The following is a 23063-nucleotide window of genomic DNA, read 5'->3' on the forward strand; positions in this document are numbered from 1 at the left end:
TTGAGGTGATGATGTTCCTCCTCTGATGTCAAAATAAGTCTTAGCGTATATCGGATGCATTTTTATCTTCTAAAAATTTATCTAAAAATTCTATATATCAATTTATTTTCTTTATTCAAAAATTTTTTTCATTGATTTAAGGAAATTTTGCCTTACTTCAAAAACATATGTTTTTGATATAATATACGACTTATCCGAAAGAGGGATGCAAATTTCCAAGATTCGTGTCCTAACTTTAAATAAAAAAATTAATGCATACACGCAAAGAAAAAAACGTTTGGAAAACGTGTACCGAAAACGTTTTTCTTTTGTTAGAGTTTTTTGAATTGCTTCGAAAATTTTAAACTTTTATCACCAAAAAATTCGTTTGTTACAAAATTTTTATTTTTTCAATAAAAAAAGTTATTTTTGAAAAACAACACAGTCCATTTCGTTTATATCAAACACTGTTCTTTTCTGACTTTAGGTCTTTAATAAGGCACATTTTGCAGTTCAAAATTTAATATAGTACAATGTAATGTTGCACATTTTTTCGGAATCTTCCGAGCATATCTGCAATATATGTAAAAAAAATTCTTTGGTCGAAGCAGGGATCGAACCCACGACCCTTAGCATGCAATTCGGACGTAGCAACCACAGCTCCACGGTGCCAAACTAAATGTTTGTTTCCGTTAAATAAACTTTGTTTATTCGGTTCGTGGGCGCCGCAAGCTATGCTATATAAATATAACTTATATGGATAATTATCTATTGATCACCATAACACATACATAGCTCCGTGGTTAGTGTGTTGGCTTACAAAGTGCATGGTCCGCGGTTCGATTCTCCGTCCAGGTTAAAAATTTATAAAATCGTATAATTTCTTCTACATTGTTGGTATTACAGGAAAAGGTGTTAAGAACTCAAAACCTCGTGGATTTGAGAAAGATGTGAGGGAAAATGCAATTAGCAAGAAAACAATGTTTTAGTCTTTATGAAATTTTTTTTACATTCTGGAAAAGAATAAACGTTTATCACAAAAAGTATATACTTTCCTTCCAAATACACTTCCTTACAGCGAAAAGCAAATGAGAAACGAACTTTGTTTGTCTAAAATTTCGTTTGGGAGGAAAGAATTATTTTTTTGCGTGTAGATCATGAACTTAATATTGTGTAAATTATTATCATATTAGTTCAATATTTTTGAACTAAATGTTTCCATTCGATTTAGTTTTATGGCACATACATAAATTCCAGACTTAAGGTGAGTATTAAGTTCGAGTTTAGCCGCTAAAGTGAATCGCTAAAGTGAAAACTAAATCAGTAAGAAAAATGCATGAAATTATACATATTTGTTGCAAATTTTATTATAACTTGATGGGGAAAACCACAAAGCAAATTTTCACAAAGTTTGTATTCCTTAAAATGGATTATTAAAGAAAAGTAATCGTGAAAAAATTACGTTTTTAGCGGCTAAACTCAAACTTAATACCCACCTTTAAGTATTAAGTATCCCTTTTTCTCATAGATTGGGATGGTTAGATATGCGAACGTTGTTATATTTCTTAATTTCATTATTTTTGTTTTAATTCTCTCTGAAAAAAATCAATCGTAAAAACTATTGGCGCCACATTTAAGTATGTGTGTGTTGTTGTGGGAAATAAACATTTTGCATAGCCTCCAAGTGTTTTCATCCATTATTTAGATTTTCCCCCATCCTGTAAATGAAAACAAATTTAAAAACACTAGCTCACACAAATACACATACAAAAACATCTGCACGTTAGCACAATACCTGTTTGCTGATGGTGGGAAATTAAAATAGTCATAAACACTTTTTGCAGATTAAATTATGTTAAATTTATGACATTACCGTCGAGTGACTGACTGGCCGATAAAGTGAGTGAGCGTGCAAGTAATAAAATATCTCAGCATCCCATTGGCAAAAATAAGTACATCTATTTGCTATTGATAGTGTGCGGGCAAAAACAAAAACAACAACAACGGCACACAAATAAACAAATACAACCACTGGCTGACTACCGTGCCGCAAGGTAATTGAATCAAGTCGCACCTCCACTACCTACCAGTAGCACCCACACCGCACACAGTCATCAAAACTGAGGCCGAGAATGTAAACAAACAATTAAAGTACTGAGAAAGCATCATCACAAAATCAAAAAACTCATCGACTCCTTTGGGGGTTTACTAGCCAGCGACCAGACCAATCATCCAATACAATCAGCATCATTCACCAAAAAAAAATATATAGCCAAGAGAAAAAGAAATCATGACTTGGAGAACACATAAGTACGTTACTGTTTTGATTTTCTTGGTAACATTTTATTTATTTTTTGTTTAAGTAATATTTGCTTTAAATTTACATATGTTCATGTTCAGTTATTTGAATTGAATGAGAGATTGAGATTTTCTGTTTATTGATTGTTGTTATTATATTGTTTCACATGTGAATTTATGGTCATTATTTTACTCGAAAATCTTGGATGGCAAACACAAAACAAAAATATACACTTATTTTACATATGTATGTGTATGTGAAATTCATGCATATTAACGTACATATACTCGCACGTATAGTTGATCACTTGAAGCACAAAAACAAAATCCACAAAAATATAAACAAATCGTCAAAGTGATGCGACGGCAACCGACGATGTACGAATCTGAGGCAATCCCGTTAATTTATATTTTCTCCGAAACGAACCGTACAATGCAAACGCCGGCAAGCAACTGAAACTTTTTCCTCCTGTGAAACGAACGACATCATTTAAGCTCCTCCAGACAAATGTTGCGTGTTGTGACCATGATGGTGCGACCATAATTCTCCGCTAGGGATGAGCAAATGAGTAAAGAATTTACCGTGACAGACCTCTCAAATATATGTACATATTTCCATTGTACATTAAAATGCAAAGAGTAACAATATTAAGCAACAAATATTGGGAAAATTTTGAATGATTTTGTTTAGATAGACCAACTTAATAATATCAAATTATTTATGAATGTAATTTAGTTCAAATTAATTTTGTTTAATTAGAATCAGTTCTTTTTAATTTACTATATTTTAATTGAATTGAGTTCAAATAATTTAAATAGTATCATACACAAACTAATTTGTTAATAGACACAACAGAAAAGTCTGCTGAAAAAGGGAAAGCAGTCAATGTTTGCTGCAGTAGCAAATATTGAATGTCGTTTTTTTAAGCTCGGTTACACAAAAAAAGTTTTAGTTCGACTAAAACAAACCTACCATATATTATTAATATGCATTGTGTTTGCTCAAAAATTTGAATATTTGTTGAAGGTATTACAGCACACAAAATGTTTGCATAACGCACTTTGAAGCTTTTAAGGAATTAGTGTTCAGGAATGAACAAAAACTATTTTTGGTTCTTTAATGAGTTTTGGGTGACATTTTAAAATAAAATATTACAATTTCACGTTCGTCAGACAGTAGCAACGTAGTATAAGAGTAGCAACGATTCCTTTTTAGTAGACATTTTCTATGAGTGTATCCCGTCCCGAAATCGCGAGAAAAATAATCCAAATTTGTTAATTTTTTGGTTTTTAGGATTATTATTAATAAATTTTTTTATTAATTTCTAGTAATATATATATTTTTTTATTATTATTATTGGCCCAGTTTGGTTTATTATATTGTCGTAATAAATTGAAATTGATGTCTTCATTCAGTATAAACAACTCTTAATTTGCACGTATGTAATAATACGAGGGAAACATTTGTTAAGAACCAAGAGCCATGTATCTAAAAGGAATTTTTTGATAAACACAGTAAAAAATCTAGGAAAACATTAATCTTTAAATGTCAATTTAAAAGAACAAAGTTTCTGTTTGCTAAAATAGCAAGTGCTGTCTGCTATTTTAAGCCCGGTTTCCCTAAAATAGGTCTTAATTTGGCTTATCTGAACAAAATTGACCATTGCAATACATTTGCTCAAAAAATTAGATTTAATAATTTTTAAAATTATTAGGGGGCTGGAATATACAAATCTGTTTTGTTTCTACTTCTGCAGAAGATCTGTTATTAAATAATTTAATACAGTCGTATATGTGGTTTTCTAATTTTTGGAAATCAGGCAATTGATTTTGAGTAGATATCAGATAAAACTTTTGTTTTGTTTATTACCAACTATACGAGTATGTACTTATATATATATATATATATATATATATATATATATATATATATATATATATATATATATATATATATATATATATATATATATATATATATATATATATATATATATATATATATATATATATATATATATATATATATATATATATATATATATATATATATATATATATATATATATATATATATATATATATATATATATATATATATATATATACAATAATTCATTATAGTGCATATGATTTATACATTTGTCATACGCAACCGTGCACTACAGAACATACCATTATACGTGGTAGCGTATGATAAATATTACAGGCGTAAATCATACGTTCTTATAATAAGGGATTAATGAATTGAACATATATACTTATAGTTGTTTACCCTAAAGGTTGGTACTAAGATCGAGGTTGAGATATGTTGGATTTTCCAGTAAATCTCAAAAATAAAAGGACAAGTAAAATCTCAACACTTGGATGGAAAACTTCCCACGCTTTGATTGCGAATTGTTTAAAAAAAGATAATGTGGAAACAAATTCTGGTTATCGACCCATTTGTGCCGCTAAAATCACAATTAACGGCCATTTTCATGTAGCTCCGTTAGGCTTTAACTGGCAGTTAACAGAAAGAAAAATGGAAATATCTTTTCACCGGTTAACTTTAACAGAAACATTTTCAGCAGTTAGGTTTCTAACTGGCATATGGAATATATACGCACGATGACAGATATGTAGATATCACGGTTTAAAAGTTCGTTAGCTAACATAGCACTAACGGAGCTTCATGAAAATGGGGGTAAATCAGTAAAAGAATGCAATTATGCAAATTTTAGTATAGCTTCATCCAAAGTAACAATTTGAAAATAAAAAAACAAATGAAATGAATGGAGACGGGCAAACACATTTACATATTAAGGTAAGTACTATGTTCGCTTTTCGCATTGAAATGTTCGTGGTTACTTTATTAAAACAGTTCAATATAAAGCAGACAAATTAACTCAATTGATGCGTAGTTTCTTGTTCCACTAGTTTTCGACAAGACTTTACAGGAATAAGTTTGTTTTCATTTATAATTTTGATTATTTAAGGAAAAGTAATCGCGAAAATAAAGTGGTTTTCAACTCGAAAACCGAACATAGTACCTACCCTTAAGTTTAAATGCATTTTGAAATAACTAACGGTTTCTGAGCACAGGCACATATATGTGGCAACTCAATGCTGACTTATGTGTTGCCGTATTAAATGACAAACAGCTGTTCACTTTCACAATTTGTCTGGCTTTTGACACATAAACAATAGAATTCTCTTCAATTTTGTCAGCAACACAAAAACACTCCACAAAATTCATTAAAATAAAAAAACTCCCTCGCCATAATGGAAGCAACCATTAGGACTGTTTACGTTACCGTAGGAAGTACAAAATTCGATAGCCTCCTTCAAAAAATTACAAGTGATGAAATACTAAAAATTCTCAAAAAGAAAGGATGTAAAAAGCTTATCTTGCAAATAGGAAAGGGACAACGAATTGATGAAACTAAAATAGCCTATGAATATGACATACAAGTTGAACAATACGACTTTAAAATCGAGCCAAAACGTATGGACATTATAAATTCGGATCTAATTGTGGGCCATGCTGGGGCTGGTACATGTTTGGATATATTGACGGCTCGTAAACTAGGAATTCTAGTTATCAACAATCAACTCATGAATAATCATCAACAAGAACTGGCTTTACACATGAAGAAGGAAGGCTATTTACAGTGTTGTACCGTTGAAGAATTGAAAACAGCTTTGGAGAACACAAACACAGAAAAACGGAATATGTACGAGCCTGGAAAGAATATGAATAAATTTGTAGAATTTATGGACGATCTGTTAGCGAATTAAATGCATTTTTAATTAATTATTTAATTTTTTTTTAATAAACTCTATGTATTATAAATAAAACCTTTAGCAATTTTGAAGTTCTTTTTAACAGGAAATACGTCCATCGTGTACATAATTCAATTTTTACCATGACATATACGAAAATTCCACTGAATAGGGAGAGTAAACCACTTATTGTTAAATTGATTCACATTCACCTGTTAGTGGATATACCATACAGCATTTCCACCGCAAATGAAACCTTTTACGAATCAAGCGAGACCTTTTTCATTTTAAATGAAATCATTTTCAAATCTTTTGTAATTTTTAATAAAATTTTGATCCAGAAGAAGAATTTTAGAATTCGATTTTTTGCGCGTGTTTATATGATATGTGATATCAGTTTCTGCCAAATGGTCACAATTTCGTAAAAATAAAATTACCAAACTCTTATTTTACAAGTGAAGTCAAACAAATTCGTTTTATTTTTAAATTATCATTTTCTCAAACTCTAATAATGTGTTTCGCCTTAAAGTATTCAGACACTTTTCTGATTCGTAGTGTTGCTGGTACATGATTGCTAATGGGATTTATTTTTTTTTATATCTTTCTTTTCATTACATATGGCTGAGGAGCCAATCATGATTAAATTATTAGATTATACTTTTAGTTTATTTTATATAATTTCTAGTTGTATGTAAATTTATTACATTCACTTCTATTCAGATTATTAAAACTTTGTAATACAAATGTATTTGGCCATGAAGGCTTAGTATTACTGAATAAAAACTGATAAATAAAATAACTAAAAATTAAATGTTAAAAAATACATTGTTACAATAACCGATTGTGGTTATTGATTGGAAAAATTTTCTTATAATGATATTAGACAACTATTAGTGATTTTAATTTAATTAATAATCGTAATAAATATATGAATAACATTTACGTATATTCAATTAAAAATAGTTTTTGTATTTAAGAAAGCGTGTCATTCCTAAAATAAAATTAGGATATGAAATAATTTTAGAAGTGGTTGAATGTATGTACATACAAATAAGTAAGAGAGTAACACATAATTCTTCAACGAAATTTTAAACAAAAACCAATATTTTTGCTTTTAGATATATAGCAATTGTCGCTGGCTGCAACGCGAGTTTCTCCTAGGAGGGAAGCGAATTTAACTTGCACCTCTGTACCCGAAATAATAACACAGGCATATACTTTATAATTGTACAATAATGCAATTTGGTGTTTATTTCTAAAAAAAAATAATTAACTAAAAACCACAAAAAAAAATCTAACGCCGTACTCACCGCAGTCTTTATCCTTCACGAACTAAAATCTTTATCATAGAGCCACTGCATTTAAAGAAAACTTCAAATAAAAAACTACCGGTTTAATTCCATTAGAAACCATTTTTCTTAACGAAAATAATGCAGTAGAATGAAGGGATAAATAACTTGCAGTGATAATAACAAAAGAGAAAACAAAATAAATAGATCCCTGACACTCAAATTAAACCAACAATTTTGTACATACATTCATACAAACACACAAATAACAGAAAAACAAGTCAAAATTATTTTATGTTTGGTATGTATGTATGTGCATATAAAGTATAATGTAAAAATAAAAAGCAACCAATTATAAGCCTCAGCGACAATTTATTCAATAATTTTGTGTGTTAATTATAGATTCATTCATACACTCATATAAAAATATCTGCTAAAAAACCAGCAGTAGACAGTATACTGTTTGTATTGTGTTACCGTAGACCCCAATTTAACTTTCTTGTGAGTCTCAGCCAAATTAAAACATGTTTTATTGTAATCGAGCTTAAAAAATAGCAGACAATGTTTGCTATTTCAACAAACAGTGACTGCTTTACGTTTTTTAGCAGACTTTCCGTGTCTACTAACAAATTTCTTTGGGTGTAAGAAAGAATTCGTATGATTTCAAGTTTCATTTGAAATGAAAAAGGTTTCATTTGGTTTGAAAAAGATTTCATTTGATTTGAAAATGCTATATGTTTCAAATATCAAGAATCTGTTGAAGGCAAGACATTTCGAAATGAGCATCCTTGTATTTATTGGTACTAATGTAGAAAATCTGGAAACCCGCTCCTTGTTTTCTTCTTCCATCTAAACGTTAGTGTAAATAATTATTGGCCTGAGTTCGTTTAGTATAAAATTTGTATGAGCTATCCAGAACATTGTCGCACTGCTGTTCTTCAGACCATACCATCAGTAAAAATCTCCCTGATTTTGCAAGATTGAATTTTTATTTGCAAAGTTGTAATACCGGGATTCGGTATACGCGTATGTACGTTTACTCAGTCAATCGTGAGAACATCCACCGGTACAGAAGGGCAAACGATTCCGTGAACTTGATCCGCAGAAGGCGAAGATTGCCCTTTAAGAAAATAATAACTACCTTTTACAGAAAAGTTATAATACTTCTGTAAAATTTTGGTGAGTTTTTTGGCATTCAAATAATGCCCTTCCTTTTCCTTTAATTCCAATCAATATCCAATCCCTCCAAATAAACAACAAGGCGAAAGTGTTTTAAATGGAATTTCTTAGATTCCAAGGCTACAATAACTTTATTTAATTTTTTTCTAATATTATTAAAGCATTCTGAAGCAACATTGACTATACTGTTTAAATATATGTATTTATGTTTATACGTGCAATGTCATGAAACAATTTCTATGTATTATGTATATATATTTTTTATATTAATAAATGTAATTGTTTTAATTAAATAATCTTTTTTTAATATTGTGATTTTTTGGGATATAGTTTTGGATTTTTGTTTATATTTCAAAATGAAAAATGTTAACATATTTTTGATATCTTGTAAGTAATATTAGTTTATAGACGTAATATTTAATAGACTATTATATTTTATTTTCTTACTTAAATATATATATATTTATTTCATCTATAAATGTTGTATGTACCCTTAATAATCTCATGCTATGCGATTTATCATTTTTTATAGTTTGGTTGTTAATGATTTGTCTTTAGAATAAGTTTGTATTCTTATTTTGTTTTTATGCAAACAATACAGGAAATATCAGAATGTATGATGGAGATATAATGTGATTTATTTAAGAACAACGATAATATATTTTTAGATAAATACTATAGAACTACATATATGGTGTATATATATATATTGTGGGTTTTGCGAAGAAAACAATTTAACGTTAAAGAGTTTGCGTATCATTAGTTAGGATTTCATTATACTACTAAATTCCCGTTACTTTTTTTAATTAAGTGTAATAAATTCTCTTGAACATTTTAGATTGAAGATTATATATGAGACTCAAAGATTATTAAATATTTATATTGGTATATTGTAGTATTGTATATTTAAATTTGGTTAATATATTATCGGTGTCATAATTTATTCATTTTCCGAAGAACCGGTAGCACCGCCATTCTCAATTATAGCATCAAAAGAGAAGGGTTGGAATGCATATCCTTGACCTTGATAGAATTTACTTTGGAATTCAACCCTATTTGATGGAAATGGAAAAATATTAAGAAAAAGCAACAATAAATTGTACTCTTTCTGATTTAAATGCATATACTACTTACCAATGCAAACGTAAAGTGTGCAAAAATGCTGATAATCCTTCCATAAGCACCAATATGCCAACAGTTAAAATGGCCCAGAAAGCAAATACAATGGTCAACATAATGCCACCAAACCAACCCTGTTGCTTCAGACCAATAGACAAGACCATATTCCATAATACTTCAGCGAGTTCTAGAAAAAACAGAAATGTGTAAATAGTTGGTTTCCTATTTGATTCGTTAAGGTGGGTCTAATACCCACTAAACTCGAACCTAATGTACAGAATTACGTTATAACTTTTTTTGGTGGAGAATCTGTTAAAGCGCTGAGACAATTATTATATTTGTACATTTTTTATAATGAATTAATAAAACATAAAAAAACTAAAAAAAGCGATAAGTCAATCTTAACCAGGGCTGTGGAGCCGGAGTCGGAGTCGGAGTCTTGGAGTCGGAGTCTGAAGATTTTGCTGGAGTCGGAGTCGGAGTCGTAAAAATTTTGCTCGACTCCGACTAAACCAAATTTTTTAAAACACTTCACATTTTTGTAACTAAGCAAGTTTTTACGCAAATTAGTTTCCATTGCGTTATTTATTCAATGTACAGCGTGATTATAAATCAAAATCAACTTCCAATTACGGATATCTTTTTATGTTTCTTAGAATGTTAGACTAGCAGATGGGCTGGATCGATCCATTTTAATGCCCATATCAATTTATATGAAATATTTCGAACAATCGAAAGTATTTTTTTTAATTTTATTTTAAGGCCATATACATATGTGGAATATTGACAGAAAATGGTTTCAAAGTTGTTTTTTATAGAAAATTTTGTCAAAATGTTATTTCTATCAAAAATTTTGTCAAAATTTTATTTCTATAGCAAATTTTGTCAAAATTTTAATTCTATAAAACATTTATTCAAAATTTTATTACTATAGAAATATTTTTTTCTATAGAAAATTTAGTCAAAATTTTATTTCTATAGAAAATTGAAACAAAATTTTGTTTCTATAGAATATTTTGCAAAATTTTATTTCTATAGGAAATTTTGCAAAATTTTGTTTGTCACACAAAAAATTTTTCAAAATTTTATTTCTATTCATAATTTTGTTTTTATTTAAGTCAAAATTTTATTTCTACAGAAAATTTTGCCAAAATTTTATAGTAATAGATTTTTTTATTAGAAAATTGGGTCAAAATTTTATTTCTATAGAAAAATTTGCCAAAATTTTATAGTAATAGATTTTTTTATTAGAAAATTTGGTCAAAATTTTATTTCTATAGAAAATGTTGTCAAAATTTTACTTCTATAGACAATTTAGTCAAAATTTTGTTTCTGTAGAATATTTTGCAGAATTGTATATACTACACAAAAAATTTTCTAAAATTTTATTTTTATTGATATTTTTTCAAAATTTTATTTCTATAAGAAAAAATTGTCAGATTTTATTTCTATAGCAAATTTTCTCAATTTTTTTTTTTTCTTACTGAGGCTCACTGATACTCACTGCTATAAAAAATGTATTCAAAATTTTATTACTATAAAAATATTTTTTCTATATAAAATTTAGTCAAAATTTTATTTCTATAGAAAATTTAGTCAAAATTTTGTTTCTATAGAATATGTTGCAAAATTTTATTTCTATAGAAAATTTTGCAAAATTTTGTTTGCTACACAATTTTTTTTAATTGTATTTCTATTGATAATTTTTTTCAAACTTTTATTTCTATAAAAAATTTTATTCAAAATTTTATTTCTATATATTTGGCCAAAATTTGGTTTCTATAGAAAATTTAGTCAAAATTTTGTTTCTGTATAGAAATAAAATTTTGCAAAATTTTATTTACTAGAAAAAAAATTTTCCAAAATTGTATGCTCGCAGATACTCACTGCTAAGTCGAAAACTTGTAGAAATTACTCAAATTGTAAAACTTTTCAATGAATGAATCATAAGTGCATTTTTGCGAAATTGTCTAAACTATTATAAATATTTCCCAAATATTGCCCGAGATTTTGTAGAAGTCTGATTTGAGATTTTATCAAAATGTAGATCTAAATACAAAGTTGTGCAGAGTATATTATAATCGGCCCACCCGACTTGAGACTTTCCTTGCATTTTTATTTTTTGTTAAAATTGTGTTACGTCCCATAACGTTAGATTTAAATTTTAAGTACATAGATTTTGTAGAAGTATATACAATATTGTCTAATTCGATTCATATTCAACTTCAAATTAAGACCTTTTTTTGCACACATAAATAAATACGATACTTTATATCGATCCACTTACGGTACCCCCACAATAGAACTACAAATTAGTGGTATTAAAATGAGATTTAGTTATATTACCCGGAGTCGACTCCGGAGTCGGAGTCGAGCTGATGAAAAATGCTGGAGTCGGAGTCGAGCAAAATTGGCTCGACTCCACAGCCCTGATCTTAACCGGACTTTATAGTGCAAGGACTAAAAAAATGTGCCAGTATGGGAACGCTGGGGAAAGAAATTGCACAATGGGCCAGAATTCTAATGTCATACAATAGGATTAGGGTGTTCAAAACCTACACCGGTTAACCGATTAAGCGGATTCACTTACAAAAACCGAATCCGAATAATGAAAAAATTTGCATTTTCGGTTAACCGCGAAAACCGGGTTTTGACCATCGGTTAACCGGTTTTCTGTATTTCAACGAAATTTATTTTTATATTTCATATATTTCTTCCAAAAGTGGAACTTTTTGCAGATATATACTGAAGGTGAGAAACAAATGACTACCCTACGGAAAATTAGTGCATTACAGAACTGGTACTCCAGTTTATCAACATTTTTAATTGTCATATAATTTATTGATTTTTATACTCACTTGATATTAAAATCTTTTTAAATGCACAATTTTACTACAATTTAACTATCAGCTATATTTTTTGTTCAAAATATTCCTAAAGTGTAAATTTTCCCAACCAATGACAAACCCATGTTAAAGTGACCGGTCCATTCCATACCCTTGGACCAGAACTGTGATTGGTCCATACACACCTGGGACTAACCCGGTCCTGGGGTTGGGTTACAACACATTTTCACTAAGTTGTCCACTTAGTTGTAAAGTCCTTTCTTTGAGCACAAATAAACCCGAATTTATTAGAAGTGTTGTTACATTGTATCAAATCTTTTATTAGTGCATTACAGAACTGGTACTCCAGTTTATCAACATTTTTAATTGTCATATAATTTATTGATTTTTATACTCACTTGATATTAAAATCTTTTTAAATGCACAATTTTACTACAATTTAACTATCAGCTATATTTTTTGTTCAAAATATTCCTAAAGTGTAAATTTTCCCAGCCAATGACAAACCCATGTTAAAGTGACCGGTCCATTCCATACCCTTGGACCAGAACTGTGATTGGTCCATACACACCTGGGACTAACCCGGTCCTGGGGTTGGGTTACAACACATTTTCACTAAGTTGTCCACTTAGTTGTAAAGTCCTTTCTTTGAGCACAAATAAACCCGAATTTATTAGAAGTGTTGTTACATTGTATCAAATCTTTTATTATTTGTTTGTAAAGAGAATGTTGTTCGTCTAAAATGCCGCTCCTCAGAAAAAGACATTTTTCATTTAGAAAACTTATAGTCGGATATCTACAATCAGTCAACGAGTATTTTCAGCGCAAAAGGAGAACCTTAACGGCATTCAATTTACCTGTCAATGTTCTATAAAATGTTAATTTTATTACAATGAATTTTTATTATTATTCGGATTTTTCGTTTGGCTTGAGGTCATGATGGTCTCGTTGGGACCAAAATTCTCTCTTCCTACGACAATAACAACTTTCCCATTGTTTAATGTAATAGCGGAAGGAGAAGAGTGTGTTCAAACATTAGAGAGTAAAGAGCAACAAGAAATTGGTAGAATAAAACTATTTACATTGATAGATGACCATCTACGAAAAGAGAAACTAACTAAAAGAGACGAATTCATATTAGACACAGTGGGGGGGGAAGCGAGACAATTTCTAAAATCAAATGATGACGTATTAATCCTGAGTGCAGACAAAGGGGGAAAAACGGTAGCCATGAAACAAGATGACTATAAACAAAAAATGAAAACTATATTAGGTGATATGTGCACATACCGTAGGCTAAAGCGAAATCCCACGTCAGGATTACAGACGAAGAACAATAAATTAGGGGAAAAATTATTCAACATGAATATACTGAATGCGAACGAAAAAAAAGAATCAGGAAGATTAATAAAATTTCACTCTAATCATCATCGGCGTATTAAGATCAACACTGCCACCAATTTTATTAATAAAGAGTTTTAAACAAAAGCGACGTAAGATTTCACAAGACTAACGAGAAAAAAATACGATGGATACTACAACAAAATGACTTCCCCAATGACACAATCAATGATCTCATAAAATACGTGAAAAATAAAGGGAATAAGGATCACAACAAACAAGAAGCCACATCAATGGTTTTCAAAAAGACGACATATGTACCGGGGTTTTTCGAAAGATTTGAAAAATCAAATATTTACAAAAAGGATAACTACAAATTAGCGCTAGAGTGTAACAGGACGATAAATGACCTATTTAGTAAAACAAAAACCAAGATAAAAATGGAAGACAAATCGAATGTGGTATACAAAATAAAATGCGATGGGGACGAAACCAATCCATGTCCAATGTCTTATGTTGGCGCTACCAGGTCCAAATTAAAAACTAGACTTTCTGCCCACAAGTCCGACCAAAAGATGAAAGACAAGCCCCTAGAAAAAAAAGGCCCTTGCAGCACATTGCACGACTGCAGGACACGTACCAAATTTCAAGAATGTTGAAATACTGACAATGGAAGAGAATACTAAGAGAAGATACACATTGGAGATATTACATATAATAAATACTCCCACTGACGAACGTATGAATTACAAAACCGACACAGACCACTGTGCACAGATTTATATAAATCTTATACAAAGACACAAACATAAGTAAGATAGCGTTAGTTAGATATGAGCTTTGCAAGGAGAAAGTCTATTACTTTGTAAAATGTAAATATAGAATCATTGTTATATTTTTGTTAATAACCATTGTGAAAGTAAATATTGTTAAATGTTAAAATTATGATATTTTATAGTTAATATCTCGCTGAAGATGATCACCGAAGGTGTATCGAAATATCCGAAATAGCAATATTTCAATAATAAAACAATGAAAAACAATTACAACAGCATTTTTCATTTATCATGACCTCAAGTCAAACGAAAAATCCCAATGATTATAAAATTCCAAAGGTCAACTAAGAAAACTAAACATGAATTTTTATTTATTTTTTTTAATAAAATGAATATTTAAAACTAATTTTTATAATTTCGGTTTTAACCGGTTAACCGGTTTTGAGGAAAATAAACAACCGAAAACCGGTTTTTAAAAAATTGGGATTTTCGGATAAACCGAAACCCGTCTTTTCAAAAAAACTGGTTATTTGGACATCCTAAATAGGATGTAGGTAAATGGACCGTTTCCTAAGCATCACCACTCTCCTGGTTTTGTGTTGAGAAATCTTTATCTTATTACAGGCCGAAGAGTGACAAAATTGTATGTATTTTTTTAATTTTAAATTATAACTGATATTCTACAGCAGAGCCTATTTCTTGATATATATTTGTTTTCATATGTCATATTTTGGGGACGCAAGCATCCCAATTTGGGGACAACACGGGGCACATTTAACATGAATTCTTGACCATGTTTTTCTTATGAGAAGGGAATATTTGTCTATGTTTCAGAATATCTAAATTCAGACCCTCAAAATTATTCAATTGCTGGGTTAACTTCTGTTAACTCCTTGGCTAAGACCCTCGACTACAATTTCTAATTTCTTAAAATACTTACGAGCATGAGCCAATGACAAAGCCCACAGACGCAAATAGGATGCTGTATGCGAAACAGAACCTAATACATATTCAATTGTATGAATTCCTTGGTGGATGAATATCTCGGACATTTCCTCTTCTTCATGATGGGCACCTCCGCCATGCGCAGCAGGTTGACCATTAGACATGCCAACTTCAGCATCACTGCCAGTTATTGGTTGCACCTTGATGAAAATAATTACAATTAGATGATTAATATAAAATATAGAAAATGTGAAATTGATAGAGACAAAAAGATTCATTTTTTTTTATTATAACTAACCTCTTCCTATTTATTACGTTTCAATTTTGATAGAGAATGTTTCAAAGAAAAAATTTCATAGTTTGTAATTGGAATATTGATAAATAATCTTCACAATAAGAACTTAATGATGATTAATGATAGATGAGGTGATACAAAATGTGTGTGTACGCGGATTGTTTATATTGGTCAATCATTAACTCATTATCAATCATTATCAATTTTAATTTATAGAACTAATTGCCAAACAATGTACAAGATGAAAATGTATGAATGTGCAGGTATTAAAAATATTCAAACTTACATTAGGATTTTTACGTTGCTTCATGATCTGCAATGGTTTGCCCAATAGCATAACGGGGATACAAGCCAAGGCTACGAGAACGAAAACAACTTGGAAGAAGTGTTGTCCGGCGAACATGTAAACCTCACACTTTTCTGGTGGTGGTTTCGGTGTATTGAACAACACCATATCAATGAAGGTGATTAGAATAGATGGAGCACAAGAAGCCGAATAAGGTGCTGCAAATTAATACGAAAACCCCTGAATATATAGATTATTGTGTGTGGAAATATTACAAAATATTTACGTGGATTTGTAGCTGCATAACGATTCCATTTGATGAACATCAACAAAACCATATAGAAGAATAAAAACAACAAGAAAATCAGCTGTGGAATGAACTCAAAGATTAAGGACAAGCGATTCTTAAAATATGTATGGTTATGATAAGACATTGCAACGCCAAAAATCATATGAATTACACCGAATATTATCGAAATTTTCATTTTGTATGCATTTTGGAATATAATTTTATTTGCTCCAGCCACCTGCCAAATAGGATCCATGCCAAACGGATATGGAGTGCCACTATAATCGCTTGTTTCCGGATTTAATTGTAGATATTTATTCTCCAAGACCGTAGATTTATTGTAATGTACCTCCCAATGCGAACCGAATATATTCAAAGACTTGGAAAAGATATCGTTATAGATAAGGCCCGTGTACATGGAAAATACGCCCATCAGGAATATTATATAACGACCACCAAAGAATATATTCCAAATTTCATTATCGGTCTTCTGGGCAGCCAACCCCTTTTCTTTTCTTATCATCCAGAGGCCAAACAAGGCCATAATGGCACCATGGCCTAAATCACCAAACATAACGGCAAATAAGAAGGGAAATGTAATTATGGTGTATGGGGCCGGATTCATTTCACGATATGTGGCCACACCATAGGCATCGATGAGGGCTTGAAAAGCTTTGGTAAACTTATTGGTGCGATTGTAAGTTGGAGGATTTTCAAATGTCTGCATACGGTTTAATATAGGCGGAACAGATGAACCCGATCTCTCTGTGCCACGACGCAAAGCCAATTGGATGGTCTCAATATCCAATACAGGCACCCAACATTCGGCAATCAAACACTTTTGAGTCACATCCAAATTGAACAAATTCAAAGTGTGATAGATGGCTTTAATTTTGCGTACTTTGACGAACCAATTTTTAAGATTTTTGGCAGCAGCCACTAAAACACGATGACGATGATCCTGTGTTTGCCCTAAAACCGTATTAAGATCTTCAATGCGTGTCATTACGCCCATTGCCATTTCACGACGATCGGCTGGGGCCTCGGGACATGGATAAAGTGTAGCACGAAAGCCTTCACAAATTTTCTTAACACGTGTCTTCAATTGATCACCTTGGAAAAAGATGATGAACACAGATTTGTAAACCTGATCACCCTGTAAAATAATTAAAAAGTTATCGTTAGCTGTGTGTCTATTGCTTTAAGCAAATAATATCTTACATTTGAGGGATCTTCCAATGGAGACTCAATCATGGCCTGGCGCAAGAAAACATTACCACGACAGGCACGCCACAACATGCGTTCAAAAGCTGGTAGTTTCTCCCGTGAAATTACACCGGCAACAAAACTATAGCAAATTTGTATTTAAGTGTAAGTGTGTGCAAAACATTAGATTGGAATTAGTGTCAAATGACTATATGTTGTTACTACTCTCTATAGGAATTAGTAAATGAAAACATCACCTTTATGAGAGCATGATCATTTGGAAATGCATGACAAATGTTAAATATGATATTATTTTAATTCTTTATTTCTACGGTGATAAGGGGAAAACTATTTTGATCCATTTTTTTTTTAAACTCTGTCAACAATCTCCAGTGTTCTTCGATCGCATAGGGAAAATTGTATTAGTCGCAAGTATTTATGGGGTCAAATAAATGAAAATGCTGTTTGTTCCCCAAAATCCATACGATATCAAACCTGGAAATTTCTATCGAATGGTAAATCGAAATTGATTATATGCATACGAGTTTTCGATAATCGCCATTCAATCGAAGAATTCGACTTTTCATGAATAACCCCACATGAGGATGAACTACACTGATGTCATAATTGAGTGAACTAACTTAAGGATGTTCCATTTACCGGAAAGGTCATGGAGACAGTGTTGACAGACAATTTTGTTGAAAAATTTGTCGAATTCAGAATATCACATTTTTTCATTAAATAAAGTACTATTGTTTTAAGCCACAGTATAAATTTCCGATTTATGTGAGTTTAGACCCGTTCTTCTTTCATTATACTAAAAATTTTAAAAATATTTTATTATACATATATTTTTCTAATTTGTACAATGATATTTTTGAAAGAAGAACGGGTCTAAATTCACATAGATCGGAATTTCGTCTGCAAAAACCTTAATTTACAGGGCCAAATTCATAATACTATAGGTTGGGTTAGGTATAGTGGCTTCCCGATATTTCAGGCTCACTTTGACTATTCAGTCCATTGTGATACCACAGTGGTTAACTTCTCTCTTATCATTGAGTACTGCCCGATTCTATGTTGAGTTTAATGACAAGGGACCTCCTTTTTATAGCTGAGTTCGAACGGCGTTCCACATTGCAGTGAACCCACTTAGAGAAGTTTTGAAACACTCATAAATGTCATCAGCATACTGAGATGGGATAATTCACAGCTGAAAATTTGTTGGTGTTTGGTCGATACTGGGTTTGAACCCACGACCCTGTGTATGCAAGACGAGCATGCAAACCATTGCACCACCGTGGCTCCCATCATAACACCATAATTTGCACATTTTGATCATGAAAGGATATTCATGTATTCATGGGAACAACGCCGACAACCTCGAGAAGCGTAATACTATCCCAATGTGATAATATAACGCTGAATTGAAGACGAAACGACCCACTTCGCTGAGAATTTCTGAAAAGTGGCAATCGCAATAAAAAGATGGCACACTCATTATAAAAAAGTGACACAATTTTTCATAAAGGAAAAGTAACAATTAAAAGCTTTTAAAATCATTCCTTGAAATTTAGTATTAACTCGGTTTATATGATATTTCGTTTGCATACTTTTAGGCGGAACCCTTATCCACTGAGAACATTATGTCACAAAAGGAAACTTGTTCACAAATATAGTATGATAAATGATCATCTCTAGTTTTTATTAAGATGCCGAAAAATGTATAAAAATGTGACAGTATAAATATATGTTATGCAAAAGTGGCACAGTTGGGCGAAAAGGTGGCACGGCAATTTAAAAAGTTCACATTTAGTGGCACAAAAGTATCACCGCTTGAAAACAGTGGCCTAAAGTGGCATACCAATAACACTGACCATAAGGCGCCAGCTCACATTTCCGACGCTTCATTGTGAAATGGCAAAAAATTGAAGCTGTCCCAAGTGTATAGAGTTAAGAGTTGTAAATTATTTTATTCAAGGGTGACCTTTACACACTGGTAATGCTTATAATGCAACTGGTGCCCGGATTCAATCCCAGAGTATGACTTATGAGGATAAAAAGATCTTAAGCACATTCAAAATTGGCATAGACTTTTCGACTTTTTTGGCAAAATATCATTTGATTTTATAAGGGAGGTTTCCATCTTTTCTCTATGTAGTTTCACTCAATGACAGTTCTAAATGATATTAAGAAGTTCACTCCGGATACCCTAGCATTACACTCAGTAATGCAGGTTATATTTATATTCCTTTCCTTTATAAAACTTGGTCACGCTCGGTATACATTTATGTCATACATATAATCTAACTAAATTTATTCAGTTGTGGGATCATTTATTACTACACCACACATGGTATGTATTGCGAATGCTTACGATAAATGAATGACATATATAAACAAAGCATATTTTAACAATGAGGATAGCTCGCAAAAACACATAAGAATAAAACAAGGTGGTGGTGAGGTGATCACAAATGGAAAAGAACTGAATATGAATCTCATATTAAGCAAATTACAAACTATATGTTTTTTTGTTACCAACCATGGATAATACTCTTCACGCTCGTTTGATTTTTCCATAAATCTAATGAAAGCAATTGCAAAAATTAAGAGAGAAAAAACAAACAATTCAGAAATATCAATTATACCCAAATGTTAGTAGAATTTTTAATCTTGTTTTAATTCTATCAAGTTTTTCTTACTAAATGGGGAAACCCCTATGCATCAATATGTTAGTTGTGGTTTTTTTTTCAACTTTTTCACCTCTTGCACATATCTAGCCAAAGTTTTTAGTGTATTCATAACTAAGGTAGTAGATAGATACATACCCTAATTGCACAGGACCCATAGAGTGGCCAGTGCGAACTTCGTCGGTTATTAAAGCACGTGTCATCGATTCAGTAGTGGTATTAAGGCCACCCTCTTGCTGTCATTTTGTTCATAATTTGGAAAAATATAGTTTATAAAATATGGGTAAAAAATCTTAAGAAATGTTGTTGGTGTTATCTTAATATTAAATGTATGGTATTAGTAAAATATTTGATTTGGAATTTAATTAAATACACATAAACATTTAAGGCATACCACAAAACCATAACCGCAAACCTAAGTATGTGAAAATGTTAACAATGTTGTTTTGAAAATGTAACAACCCACCACCAGTTATTAACAATAAAATTTCCACGCTTAAATAAAATTCACAAATTTTGGAATGTATATGAACATTCACCCTCCACAGGGGGCTAGGAAATTCCAGAATTTTTTCTCAAGAGATGTGCTCATATATGAAACTGGAAATTTTCTAATAGCCTCGTCCTTTCATTATTTATACAAATATGTGCATTTTTCATTTTGACTCATTTAAAAAAGAACAATCAAACTGAGCGTTTGGAATTATTTTCATGATGATAATGATGAGATGTCCTATGAATTTATAATAAATTATGATAATTTCCGTTTCATGTCTCCGTTCTTTTTGGTTTCGAAGAGCAATGTTTTCATTTACTTTTCTCAGTAAAGAAATGCGATTCTTTTGTAAAGCGTATTTTAAATATTTACCCCAATTTCAAATTTTGTCCTGGTTGGCTGGCGCGTACACCGGCATCTTCACCCAATAATTGAGCTTGTTCATCTTCATTCTGATTGTCGGCCATCTGTCGGTAACGTCGTGATTTATAGGTTGTTGTATTATATGATATTGTGGGTACCGCCTGGCAACACAACCGTTCGGGAATAGCATTTTGAGGCAGGGTATAGCAAAAAAACCAACCAAAATTCTCAAGGGAAAGGGTAAAAGGATGGGTGGTAGAGGAGGGGATTTTTGATATATGATGCAGGACATCAGTTGTCAGGTTTTTGTCAAATTTGCATCGTATTTGAGGTTTGAGATTTCAAACGTAAACAATGAACGAAAATTTACGGGAATTTTGTATTAAAACCAAAAATGATAAGAATGTTAAAAAAAAGAAACGTAAAACTAAAGCAAACTTATGAGAGAAAAAAAAAATAATTTTAAACATAAAAGCAACGTTTTATTAATATACAAATAACGAGAGATAGGACATAGCACGATTGTACAGCAAAACATAGGAAGCTGACCTCCCGAGTATACATAAGATATGTTTGTATATCAGTTAGAAAACAATTTAGTTCAAAACAATAATTATTCTCTTAGTATTGTTAGTGGCAATAAATAGATATTGATAAGAAATATAACGAAGGCCTCATATTACAAATTATTTTATTTTATTTTTATTTGCAAAATATTTTATAAATAAATTTACAAAATATAGTTTAAAAGGTGCTTAATAACTAGATCATATGCACCTGTCGGTGTTTAAGCATATGCTGTTTGTTACAAATGAAAACTAAAATATTCAGTTGTCGTAAATAAGAAGAAAGAAAAAAAAAGGATAGGTAATTTATATACTTAGAACACTAATTAATCTATTGATATAAGAGATTAATAAAGTAGAAAAAGAAGTTTAGAATAATTAATAATGTAGACACGAATTAAAAAAGATTATATGTCAATATCATCATGCGCACGAATAGCAACATGAATCTTTGGAAGCATGTCACCATTAGAGCAATCCAAAATCAACTGAATAGTTTCATCTATTCTAGACGAAGGGCATATTGAGAGGATATGCTCAACAGTAAGCAAATCGTTACAAAAATTGCACTCCCTAGGCTCCGAATCATCATAATAGTGACGGGTGTTAAATATCGCCGTGCCAACTCTAAGTCTGGCTAAGAAAATGCATTCGGATCTACTTAATTGAGGTGCATAATTCGATCTGATAATGGAGGGGTTTATAACTCTAAGAAAGGAGTGTGATCGATTCCAGAATTCATGACTACGAAGTGCCCTAAAGGATCTGTACTGTGAGATTATCGAACTAGGAAAGCATGGCGGCTCTACGATATCGGAAGAATTTAAGGCACGTTTAGCGGCCAAATCCGCACATTCGTTGCCCTTTATCCCAATATGTGATGGGATCCATAATAAGACAAAATTCATCTGTTCATAATCGGAAAAAATATGGTTGAACATGGACTTTCGATTGGTTTTGATGGCCCTTGAAACACTGAGGCTGTCCGTACAGATTAGTGTCCTTCCCGGCCGAGCTGATGCGTATGTCATAGCAGATATGACAGCCGCCAGCTCAGCGGAAAAGACCCCAATACCGTCGGGCAACCGGCACCCACTAACAATATCAAAAAGGCAAGATGAATTTTGTCTTACTACGGAAAAGGATGTGTTAAAACCATCAAATGAGCCATCCGTGTAGAGGATCGTCCGTGGCCCGTAGGAAGCGATCCTATCGGCCAAGAGGGCCTCAAACACTGAAGGATTCACGAAGTCTTTCCTATGAGAACTAAGACCAATATCTACAATCATATTCGAAGAGACAGAAATAGGCCCACGGGGCTTTGACGGAAGG

General features: G+C 31.3%; 3 protein-coding genes and 1 long non-coding RNA gene across 8 annotated transcripts in view; 1 reads left to right on the forward strand and 3 right to left on the reverse strand.

Annotated features, from left to right (window-relative positions):
• superdeath (Suppressor of ER stress-induced death) overlaps nucleotides 1–2741 on the reverse strand; it is a 38401-nt gene extending 35660 nt beyond the window's left edge. Inside the window, exon 1 of the mRNA XM_075293792.1 lies at nucleotides 2560–2741. The gene's annotated coding sequence lies outside the window, so the exon portion shown is untranslated. The remainder of the gene's footprint in view (nucleotides 1–2559) is intronic.
• LOC142219750 (uncharacterized) lies at nucleotides 1533–1879 on the reverse strand. Its single transcript, XR_012717742.1, has 2 exons — nucleotides 1775–1879; nucleotides 1533–1697 (listed from the first exon to the last, which is right to left on the reverse strand). It is a non-coding gene; the product is annotated as an uncharacterized LOC142219750 (long non-coding RNA).
• A 2708-nt stretch (nucleotides 2742–5449) lies between the features above and the next one.
• Alg13 (Alg13 UDP-N-acetylglucosaminyltransferase subunit) lies at nucleotides 5450–6152 on the forward strand. Its single transcript, XM_075293912.1, has one exon. The coding sequence runs from the start codon at nucleotides 5542–5544 to the stop codon at nucleotides 6055–6057; it is 516 nt and encodes a 171-aa protein (XP_075150027.1). The 5' UTR covers nucleotides 5450–5541; the 3' UTR covers nucleotides 6058–6152.
• Nucleotides 6153–9125: 2973 nt separating this feature from the next.
• The window catches only part of Vha100-1 (V-type ATPase subunit a family protein Vha100-1), a 28560-nt gene continuing 14622 nt past the window's right edge, over nucleotides 9126–23063 (reverse strand). For 2 of the 5 annotated variants that reach the window (XM_075293846.1, XM_075293853.1), the window contains exons 5-11: nucleotides 21175–21326; nucleotides 17629–17755; nucleotides 16405–17563; nucleotides 16119–16336; nucleotides 15533–15737; nucleotides 9645–9816; nucleotides 9126–9562 (exon numbers count right to left, since the gene is read on the reverse strand). In XM_075293846.1, the coding sequence (XP_075149961.1) occupies nucleotides 9451–9562; nucleotides 9645–9816; nucleotides 15533–15737; nucleotides 16119–16336; nucleotides 16405–17563; nucleotides 17629–17755; nucleotides 21175–21326 (2145 nt within the window). In that variant the 3' untranslated portion in view covers nucleotides 9126–9450. Of the gene's footprint in view, nucleotides 9563–9644; nucleotides 9817–15532; nucleotides 15738–16118; nucleotides 16337–16404; nucleotides 17564–17628; nucleotides 17756–20158; nucleotides 20201–20444; nucleotides 20543–21174; nucleotides 21327–23063 lie in introns of all 5 variants that reach the window. The other 3 variants (XM_075293859.1, XM_075293866.1, XM_075293871.1) reach the window with 3 other exon arrangements.

The sequence above is a fragment of the Haematobia irritans genome, chromosome 1, assembly GCF_050003625.1.
Source record: "Haematobia irritans isolate KBUSLIRL chromosome 1, ASM5000362v1, whole genome shotgun sequence".
Classification (NCBI taxonomy): domain Eukaryota; kingdom Metazoa; phylum Arthropoda; class Insecta; order Diptera; family Muscidae; genus Haematobia; species Haematobia irritans.